This window comes from Galendromus occidentalis, unplaced genomic scaffold, assembly GCF_000255335.2.
Source record: "Galendromus occidentalis unplaced genomic scaffold, Mocc_1.1 scf7180000077468, whole genome shotgun sequence".
In the NCBI taxonomy this organism is placed as follows: Eukaryota; Metazoa; Arthropoda; class Arachnida; order Mesostigmata; family Phytoseiidae; genus Galendromus; species Galendromus occidentalis.
This window is the reverse complement of record NW_003805456.1, coordinates 179,049-190,251: the sequence shown is the minus strand read 5'-3', so window position 1 is coordinate 190,251 and position 11,203 is coordinate 179,049. Positions and strand designations below refer to the sequence as shown.

General features: G+C 52.0%; 2 protein-coding genes across 2 annotated transcripts; one reads left to right on the top strand and one right to left on the bottom strand.

Annotated features, from left to right (window-relative positions):
* Positions 1-368: 368 nt before the first annotated feature.
* On the top strand, positions 369-3,726 carry LOC100900984 (uncharacterized). The gene is made up of 4 exons (XM_003744463.2): positions 369-389; positions 802-1,098; positions 1,240-1,379; positions 1,515-3,726. The coding sequence occupies exons 1-4, from the start codon at positions 369-371 to the stop codon at positions 3,601-3,603; spliced, it is 2,547 nt and encodes an 848-aa protein (XP_003744511.1). The 3' UTR covers positions 3,604-3,726.
* A 340-nt stretch (positions 3,727-4,066) lies between these two features.
* Positions 4,067-5,246, bottom strand: LOC100898705 (uncharacterized). Its single transcript, XM_003744448.2, has 2 exons — positions 4,971-5,246; positions 4,067-4,835 (listed from the first exon to the last, which is right to left on the bottom strand). The coding sequence occupies exons 1-2, from the start codon at positions 5,093-5,095 to the stop codon at positions 4,619-4,621; spliced, it is 342 nt and encodes a 113-aa protein (XP_003744496.1). The 5' UTR covers positions 5,096-5,246; the 3' UTR covers positions 4,067-4,618.
* Positions 5,247-11,203: the final 5,957 nt, after the last annotated feature.

The window sequence follows — 11,203 nt, the reverse complement described above, 5'->3', positions numbered from 1 at the left end:
CGGTACGGAATCTGGAACACGTTGCGGTGGCACCGCCTAGAGACTGGACAGGCTCTAGCTCTGGCTTTCGGGCTTCTAGTTCCCGGTTCGTTCGATCCAAGCGGGCCCGATCAGCCGTGCGACTCCGGCGAGCAGCAGAGCTCGGCCGTCTCAATCCCCTCGGCTTCGCCCCAGAACCGGGGACGGAGCATCGCGCATTCACTCATGATTCATGATAAGACTTCGGCATCCAACCGGGGCTCTCGGTGGATGGAAATTCCAAGGATGGGGAGATTCTGACTGCACCGGACCCGGGCCGGAATGACTTGATGCATAGTATGCTGGCTGTCCATGATAACATTCCGGACCTTGCGCGACTCTGCGTGACCATGTTGGGTCCCGCAGCCGGGGTCTGTTGTGCGAACCTCCAGCTGCGAGCTCGGGAGGTCCGATCGAATTTCGGACTTCGTCGAGAGGACTTCCTCGAGCCTTGAAGGATGGGGGAAAAATTCACGTTGGAGAGGCGAGTTCGCTTTGCCTGGAAATACCATCTGTCGTTCTTCTGCGCTTGGAATCGGACGCCTTTCCTGTTGAAAAGAAATGTCTCATGACCTCGATGATAGGTGATCTCCTCCCTGGGGGAGTTGGCATCACAAGCCTCGATTGGACGAAAAGTTTCTCTCCTCGTCCTCAATTGGCATCACTCTTTCGCTGCTGCTCGTCGACCCGCGGTCCGCTCGACGGAACCGAGTTCATTCGTGCGGAGGTTCCCTGGCTCGTCTCGTGCAGAAACTCATCGAGGAGCATTATTCTAATCCACAGGTGGCTGCTCTCGTCGGGGTGATCGCCGCTCAAGAGGGAGTGAGAGACGATTCTCACGTCGAGAATGTCGTGCACAAGGCGGTCGCCGATGAGTTCGACTCCAAAATCCTCACCAACAAGACTACGGCCTTCCTGTCGTGCGCTTCCGGCGAGATGCACGTAAAGTTGAATTTCAGTGAACCGTTCCGAGGCATAACCTACGTCGATTATGACAAAACGAGCCCTTGTAAATTCTACGGAGACGGACAGAAATACTACGAGCTGCGCATTCCGCTCAAAGGATGCGGAACGAAACAGGTCGGTTGCAATCGAATAAGTTAAAAGTGCATTTACTGTTAATATTCGATAATTACTCGAGTCAAGCATCCCCATTGCTTTTCTGTACAGAGCGCCCTGACGTTCCCTGCCGCCGTACTGAAAAGAGCTCCTTTATTTCAGGAAGCGCCCAGGGTGTTCATCAACAACATTATCGTCCGCTTCCATCGTTCGCTGGAGCTCGAAGAGGACGAAATAAAAACTATCATCTGCCGTTACCCGCCACCGCTCGCACCGCCACCCGCCAATGTCATCGCGCCGATGTGAGTATCAATAAAACGGTGACAGCATAATTAATTAGGGGATCAATCTCCTGGCAATGACCCTGAAATCGGGAGAAAACGGAATCCCACGTATTCGAGGAAGATATATTTAAATGCCCATACTCGACATTCCAGAGTCGAAGCTCCACTTCTGGTGCCACCCTTGCGACCTCCGAAGCTCTCCGAAATCGAGCTGCTCCTCATCATCTGCGCCCTCCTGTTCCTGACGCTTCTGCTGCTCGGCATCGGTATCGCATACTATTGTCTCAAGAGACGCAATGTCAAGGTCATCAAGAAACGTCCCATATCCGCACCCGCATCTGAAATCACGAAGATATCCGATTTCGCTCCGATCACGATCCCGCGAGCTGTTGCTCAATCATCTTCGAGCGAGTCCACTCTGATTTCGGATTATCCATCGGAGAGTCCATCGAGCGCGAGCGATCTTGAAGAAGCCGTCGACAGGCGTCTCGTCGACGCCAAGATCCCGATACCGCCGGCCCCTTACCCCACGGATGGAGAACGCGCCGAGTCTCTCGCGTCGGTGGAGCTTCCTCTCCGAGCTGCTCCGATTCCTCGACCCAAGTCCCGACCGTATCCCGCAGACGCCGAACGTGCCGAGAGCATTTCATCCGAGCAGAGAGTCGCGACAATTCCCCGCCGACCGAAGCGAGAGCTCCAGACCGCGGACGACTTCTTCATTGACACGATCAAAGAAACAACGGAGGACCTAGACGTCGACCATCTTCAACGGAATACCGTCATCGATGCTGTTGAAGCTCAGCCCTTATACGGATCTATTCCTGACAACGATAACTACTCGCAGAGTGAGATTGAGTCAGTCATCTTGCCGCAGAAGGAGCGCGTGCCGCAACGGAGCTCGCAGTTCATCGACGATCTCCACGTCACGAATGAACACATCATCGACACCGACGAGAATATCACAAACAACAAGAGGAATACGATCGTCCAGGCCAGAAAACCGAAAATCGAGGTCAAGAACATCGAAGACGTCATCATCACCACCGAGCACGACATCATCACGAACGAAGAAGTGACCAAACGTCGTCGGGACACAATCGAGCAATTCAAGAAAGCCGAACCGGAACAGTTGAAAATTCCCACCGAATACATCGCCCCCACCTGGGACGTGAACTTCAAGAGCACCCCGGTTGCCTCAACGGACCAGGGACCCTCTGCCACCTGGGAGACGGAGGACCTCACGACGCGCAACGTGACCGATCGGTTCGATAGTGACGTGCGTCAGACCAACATAGACATGTCGTCGACTGACGTCAGAGACACGACTAACGTAAGCCGAAGCTTCACCGATATCCGAAACGTAGACATCACGAATACGGACGTCCGGAACGTGGATATCCGAAACGTAGATTACCGTACAACCGACGTGCGGAATATCGACGTGCGGAACATCGACGTGACCAACGTAGACATACGCAGTACGACCGATATACGTCGGAATGTCGACTACAGCGTCGATACAGTCCTCTTACAACCGCCAAAAAGTGTCACCCCGCCAAAACCAAGTCTAGTTTCGATTTCTTCGACCCCTCCTAAATATGAACTTTTGGAAAGAATCGTTTCCCCGCCCCCCGTCGAGGGAATTGAGCTCATCACACCACCCATCAAGGAGCGTTGGACTGTCCTGATCTCGACGGACGACACCTTCCGGACGCTGATCCATGAAGCTCACACCGTCGAGGAATACACTCGTATCTCGTATCATGCGAACTATGTCCAGGTGTTCGAGAGACCAGTGTGGGACGTGATAATCCGCGTTTTGACTTTCCCGGATTATCACTTCGAACCCACGATCACTATCAGGAGGCTTCCACCGCTTCGAGACGTTCCTGACGTGGATTTCCGGTCTCTGACCGAAACCGAAATTGGACCATCAAGGAGGAAGGCCGATTCCGTTTTCTCTGATGAATCGCGTCCGGAAGGAGACAGAGCGACTTCTGAGTACACGGAGCCTCCACAACGGAGGAGAGCGGCTTCGATTGCGAGTTACCAGAAACCCGTGCTGAGACCCATCGAGATCGATGCAGATCTGTCCGACGATGCTCGATCGGACGAAACTTTCGACATCCCTGCCGAAGCTCTTGCGTCGAGGACGACGACAACGGACGTTGAAAACGTCTCGGGAGGACGAATGGTCACCCAGAGGACGACGATTCAAAGCAGCCGAACCATGAGATACTAGTCAAGGTCCGCAGATATTTATGCAAAAACTGATGGGATCGGGCTGTGATCCGCGGTGTCGAAGCGAGACCGTCGCCGAAATGATTCTCGATCATGAGCTTCATAATTTTTCGAGTGCGATTTTAGGACCATTGAGATACGGACAACAAGCAAACGAACAAGGGAGGCTTTTTGAGATAATTTCAGAGAAAACTTTCAGAATCATGAATTCCCCTCTTCAACTAATCAAGAATCGCTGGACGAGCCAGAAAATTGAGCTGTAAATATTATGTGATATGTATAGCCATACAATAACTCGAAGCGCCGGAAAGGCTGGAAGAATGCGTAGTCGTTCGCGAGCAGCATGCATGTTCAACCGAATAAACTTTCTCTGTGTTCGAGAGGAATATTTGAGCCCGCAAGTATTTTCTTATCATTCGAGAAGTGAACGAAACCGAAGAGAACTCCGTTTATGAGAGAATGTTTCAAGCCTTGTTCATCGAATCAATCCAGTCATGTCTGTCAGACCGTCACGTCTGCCCTGGCGTTGGTCTTCATATATTATCGACTAATATGATCGGTCGAAATTCGCCAGCATGAATTATTCTATAGAATGTATCTTATCAAAATTTCCTCAGTTTGAAAATCCGTTTCTCGTGAACACTCGGAGAGTTTCCGACGGTACGAAGAATTTGGACCAATGGCCGAAATGATTCAATAAACATAAAAGTATTCGTTCTCGATAATGAAACGGCCCAGACCGATCCGGATCGAAATATTCGTGATATCCTTACTTTCTCTCCGAGATACCAGACCAGTCTCGTCTTGGGGAAGTTAAGATGCATCAGGTGAGGGCAAACCTCGGTCGCTTGAGCGGACACAATTACTGGAGGTTACGGCGGAGCCGACGGAGTTCCCGTTTTGGCCTCCGTCGCTGTCTCGGTTTCTCGATTCAATCTCGAATTAATCATCCGTTGTTACGATTGCGATGCAAGCGGGAACCAGATTTTCGATTTCTGAGCAGGATCTGCATGAGATCAATACACCGGGAAGTCGGGCGTGAAGTTGTTGAGAACCGCTCCCAGGGTACTTCTCTCGCCGATGGACGCGTAGAACGAGCCGTGGTTATAAGAATGCTCCCATGAGAAGCTTCGAGTTATCTCAGGAGACGGAGGCTCCACGACGATACGCACGCCCGGCGTATCCGGATCATCCATGGGTACAGTCAAGCAATCTACAATGTCGTTCCATAGCCTGGAAGGGAGGCATTATTGGATTCAAAATCCATTCTGAGAATAATCTTCACTCCCCTCGCTCTCCATCCTCTGTTTTGTTTCTCATCTCCGAGCTGATACACGTCTCTATGGAGCTTGATCTGATTCCTCTGACCTTTTCGTGTCGTCCTGCTCCGCTTCGTCCGCCAAATACCGTGAGAGGAGGATCAAGACACTGATGGCAATGAAAAACGTGATCGCCACGGCGCCCACAAGCACAAAGGGTGGGAATTGCAACATATCTTGGCGGTGATTATTATTATCTTTCTATTATCACAGAGACATCACCACCCTGAGGTGTCCGCGGATCACGTATCACAATAGCGATAAGGGGGAAGCCACAACGATTAGGTCATTCGAGAAGAGCTTGTAAACAAACTTCCTCCAGAACATCAATAACTTTCAAACAGATGACGTGCAGGGTGGCTCACCGACGGTACACAGACGGTCTCTCTCTCTCGACATTCTGTAGCGAAGAACCATCGATTTTTGAGATACGATTCTCTGGGTAAAACTCAATTATGGAACTCTACAACGAAGGAGTAGAATTTGGGCCAAGTCCTGCAATCAAGTACGCTTAGCATCCGTGAATCGGTCTCTATGAAATCGATTCAAGGTTTAACGCGAGGCCCTGGAGAGAGTCCTCCCCTTGAGAGGCTTTCCATTGGATCCGAGCCGGCTGAGTCGACTCCCGCCCGCTCCCGTTCCGCGAGTGCCCTCCAATGGAATGCCGGGAAATTTCTACAGAAGGGAATTTCTCCCAATACTTGTGACATCCGGGATTCGGCAAGCGCCCTATTTATAAACCAAGCGTTGACTCTGTCGGGGAGGGTCAAGGAAGCTCTTCGATTTTAGAAACAGCAGCAGCAGCAACAGTCCCAGTAGCACCGTGCCATCTCCGAGCTAGCTTAGCACTCAGATCACCTGGTAACCAAGCGACGCCAGCTCATAGTCCCTAGAGCCAGCGAAGCGTAGTTTTTCCTTGCTTCGAGAGTTGTCCGTTTCAACTAGATGCTTCTCGACATACTTAGCGAAATTCACAAACGCATGCATCCATGTCTTCCATCTATCATCGAAGTGAGCCGTGGAAAACGCTCTTTTCCTGGCCGCGCGCCTCCCGATCTTCCGTCCTGTGTCGAGTGCCTCGATCGCTGACCTCTCCGCGGGGTATTGTCGCGATATCCTTCGAAGCGACATCGAGGAAGGAAACACATCGCGAGACCCACGAAAACATCCCTTGAGTCGACCACGGACTACTTATTGGTGTCTTCTATCCATCATGTCCCTCGAGTAGATGTCGAGGGGAGAACGAAGCTTTCGTCTACGATTTCAGAAACTTTCCTCCGAATTTTTGTCCCTCTGAATGCGGGAAGAAGTTTTTTTCCAGCAGGAGCGCATCGATCGTGCGTCCCACAGAGCTCATGAATCCTGCGACAATGTTTGGGAGTCGCAGCTCCAGGACGATCGCCGTGTTCCACAAGGCTTTCGAGGTCCAAGAATTCGCAGGAGGGTCCATTGTAACTTTATACGGGAATGTACATCATGCATCATATTTATCTGGATGTTCATAAGTATGTCTAGACATAGCGATGGCCCCCTGATTATTCCATGTACGCCTGAGACGTCATGTTACGTCTGTGGCCGACAGTCGAGCGGAAAGCAAATCCAGCCGCGGTGTCTCAGAGAGATATATGTATCAGCCGAGAAGGCATCGATGTCACCAGCCACACTGTGAAAATTGAGCCGAGGGGAGAGAACCGAAGACCACTGATTAGGAATTATCGGAAAAACGATTTAGGTACTCCCCCGGGGAGTACCTAAATCGATTTCGGGGAGTCTCCCCGAAATCACCGAATTAATTTTAATGAGGCTGAGGAAGATCGCCGCGACCCGATTGATCGAGAGGTAACGAACGAGGGATAAGTTGCTTCATCAGGCGTTCTATAGTTACCGATGCTGCTTACGAAGAGTGTGGGAGAAAGACCGTCGGTGGTTGTTTCGGTCCTCCTCTTCTTGCTTGCCGGGTCGGTCCGTATCTCTGTCTGGCTGTCTGTCGCGATGAACCGAGGGCGGGCGGGTCCGCGAGCCTGCCGACCTACCGGGCAGCCAACTGGCCCGCCGCCGGCAGGCGAGCTCGACGGCGGGTGGACGGCTGTTTCTCTCCTCTAGAGATTTCTCCTGCTCGTTCCGAAGCAAGCAAGCGGGCTAGCTGCTAGTTGAAGCATCCAGATAGCTAGCCATAAGGGTGTGTTCTTTCGGTCGTCGGACCTCTTCTAGGATGGCTCTGGCTTGCTGCCATCTTTAGAGGGTCCACCAAGTATCCGACGCGGTCCTGTCTCACTACTCCCAAACAACAATTTCCGACTTCGGTGCTTTCGGCGAGACGAGACAATTCCCAGCTCATTTTGGCACAATTCGCGGCGGCTAAGGTTCCGGAATTTCCGGTGACCCCGGAATTCGGTCATATAGGAAGGTTGTACGTGTATACGCAACGTCGGAAGCTGCATCCCTCGGACGTAGATGACAACGAAAGGGGTGGCTCATCCGCGGGCCTACTCCGTGAGGGTATCGCCGACGTGGCAACTTTGGTCAACCACACCAGAAAGACAGAGGCACTCACCATGCATGGGATTGATAAGCGAAAAGGATTTCGTGACCTTACGGTGGGTAGGTAGAGCTTTACGAAAGAGTTAGATACTTTCTGCGCGTACGTATTCTCAGGGATGCGAACATGCACTCCGAGATTGAAGAACCCTGCTGTTCGGCTCGAAACTCTTAAGGAAGTTCGAGAATGAAAGCCTCAGAGCGATGGCTGTCAGAGGGCAAGAGCTCGCTGCCGGTTTATCTCAAATCAGGCAACGAATTGTGACCGCGGGTCCATTCTGGGCGTATGACGTCGAAATAGTATGGCCGAGCTGCTTGCCGACGACGCCTTGCCGACCTCGTTCTTGCATAAGACCACGAAAACGACGATGGAGAAAAAAGCTCGTGGGTGTTTGGAAACTAAGGCAATACGAATTCCTCTGCCACAAACACACGAGACCCTCAATTCTATGGATGATGACTCACTGTTCGACACATATACGATCGGTCTCGAACATTTGATAGATCTCCCGAACTTGCTCGAGTCCGCTCGGTCAGACGCTCAGACGAGCCCCCATGCATGACCAGTCGGCTGGAACTCTGCGCTCCGAGCACAGAGAAACCGATCGGCTCCGAGCTCAGAGGAACCGATCGGCTCCGAGGCGGCCTCGGCTCCGAGCGACACCCCAGCATGTGTTCACTCCATTCGATCCGAGTCGTTTCAGCTGTTTCTACCTAGAGGGGAAGATGATCGAAATTCGAGCAGACATGGCTGAATTCCCCCACAGACGATCGAGGGATTAAGGAATAATGAGATTAGACATGAACCGCTTTGACAGCAAAATAAAAGGGACCCTCCGAAACCACCGAGACGACGGGAGAGTGGTTGAGCCTTCCACTTCCTAAACAATCAGCTTTATGCCCGCTTTAGAACCACACCCAAGAGCGGTAGCAGTTGGCGTCCTCTAGACTGAAGCTGCTGCCCTCGAGAAATAGAGATGTCGAGCATTGTCTCAGAGTTTTCCAAGCTTATGATATATGCGAGCGTGCGTGGTCATTCCGGAAATTCAGGCCTCGAGACTCATATCTGGGCCGCCTACTCCGCCCTGATATCTTCACTGCTCTCTGATGACTTCCGAACCGCTCACCGCTGAGGTCTCCATTCCGGAAATTCATGATAGTATCTCCTCAGATCTTTTTTTTTCGCCGGAAAAAATATCGGTGTATTCTACATGGTCGTGCTCTCCCATTGAGAATTTCTCCGCGATCGAAGTCGTTGCTCTGGCTGGCGACCGTGAGTGCCGAACAACGATGGCTGGCGCAATCGGTCCGTGGATAAAATTAGGCGTGCATCACAGACGGAGCTCATTCACTCTCGCTGCTTCAATCTATTTCTTCTCGCTCACGTTCGCGAGAAGCCTGTTGTTAGAGTCGCCTCGCGCTCTCCGAAGAGGGCCCACGCATTATTACGAGCAGACTTGACGTCGGAAGTCACCCTTTCGTGAGACAGACGATCGTTCCTCCGAGTCTCCGCCTGATGACTCGAGACCACTCATGGTTCGGACCGTCGACGGCACTTACTGTTTCCTCATACCAGGACCGTCAATCCTAGATTTTCCGTCAGCCGTAACTTTCGAACTCCACTGCAGGCTTGCAAGCGAGGGGGCTCAGGGGATCGGAACGATTCTCCTCCCATTTCCCTGTGAGGAGTCAGCGAAGGCGATGTGGAAAAGAAGTAGCGCTGTGGAGATGGAGCTCTATTTGATCTCTATGCGAGTCGGAATTGTTTATGATCACGACAGCATTGATGCCGACTGATTGTGACTTCTCTCTCGCGAGGTTAACAAAGCGGGCCAACCTTGAACCACCTCGCTGAGTTCGGAGTGAGATGTAACCAGGCATAAGCCGAGTATTCTCGGAGACGTCTCACGAATTCGCTTGCATGGGTAGATCGAACGCAAGCGGCTCCCACTCGAAACTCTGAACCCTATTGATTGAGGGTAACAATATGCGTAGCATGTCCAAAGTTCTCCAATTGCTCATTGACCCGTCAATTATTGTTGAGGTCACGAGACTCGTTCTCCCTGAAGATAGATTGGACGGAGTCCGATTCCTCCCGAACAGTAAAGATACACATTCACTCCAGGGTAAGAAGGACAAGCACATGAATTCGTCCATCACGGAACAGCTACCGGTGTCGAAAATCGCGCGAGGGGCAGAGCTCGGCCGGCTACCGAGCATGGTGGCGGGTGAACCACACTCTTAAGCAACTCTCGGTGGACTACCGCCACTTGTTTCAAGCCAAATATTACATAACGAATGCTCGTTGTTGGACCGCAACGCGTGCTGCGCTAATTGAATCAGGCCATTACGGCAGAAAGAGATTAGATTGTCTTTTTATCGTCAACTTCTCACCGAACCCTCGAAACTAGCTGGACGGGGCAGATGTGCACTCTTCGAGAAGCTCTTCGCAACCGCCTCGGTGAACCGAAGGAGATCTCCTGACCGGGAGATAAATCTCGTTCTGAGAAATGTCATAATCGTCGCGAGGATCGAGTCTCGGTCTGATTGGGAAATTGCCGGCGGGACCAGGAACCTTCGAGGTCCAGGCTCGGCTTCAAATCCTCCTAGATGACGATCCTTCTGATCGTGGTGTTCGTTCTTCGCGTATATTGACGAGCCCGGGAACATCGCTGAATGACTCACTCGGATGTGAAAAATCCAAGTACTTGTACTCTTTCGTTATTTGGTGATCACTGATTCGACTGCGGTGAGTCAGAGCGAGGCTAAACATCGCGGATGTCGGTAACACGGTGTCACCGGATGGTGAGTCGTGCAAGATCATCTGACTCAGGCTAGAGAAACGCGGCGACAGCACGTTCTTCGAACCCCAATTCACAGTGTGGGACACCCTTTGACCGTCACGTGGGACTACTCCTCGCCTAGGACGGGAGCGTTTCGCGACGGTGCCGCGGATCCTCCAGTCCCGCCCTGGAGTCCGCAGAAACGACAGGAGGGGCCTCGTCAGAAAGTGGAGCAAGCGTCCTCTCCGTAAGACTGCATTCTCGTTCCCCCGACTCGGACAATCATCATCGAATAATCAGCCGATATGCCGGATAAGGGACGGAGGGAAAAGAAACTGAAAAGCTATAGAAATTCATTCGGAATATCGTGTGCTTCGCAAGAGCTTCCCAGCTCTGCTCTCATTGCGCCACGGAATCACGACGAGCGCTCGAGCTCGCAAAGAGCTCAAAAAAAAACTGGACCAGGACAAAGCCGATGGCCTTCACTCTTCGACAGCCACTCCCTTTCTAAAGAGCTGATTCCCGCTGCTCGTCAACTCGACAGGTCTAGGGAGATACAAAGGCTTCTCGAGTACAGAACCGACGACCCTACATGGTCTCCGAGTTCACAGCGCACTGAATCCTCCCCTCCAGAGTCCCATACAGCTGAGCGAAATCGATCGCGGCACTCGCAAATCGAAGGAGATGGTTCAGATCAGGAGCAGGACTGCGTTCTTCAATCCGCCAGATGGGAGTACGTGCTCATTTTCCTAGGGACGAGTCTGCAGGTGACCCTAGTAGATGCTCCCCTGATCCCAACAGGTCACTTGCTCGAGAATTGTTCAAAATGAAAATACATCGGGAGACTTTTGTGATTGGTTGGTCCGGCTTCGGTTGGAGGAGCCCTTTTCTCTGATGAAGAGAACGTCCACGACAGGGAGTAGATTCGGCCTGCATCCTTGAATCTGATATCGATCTTGCG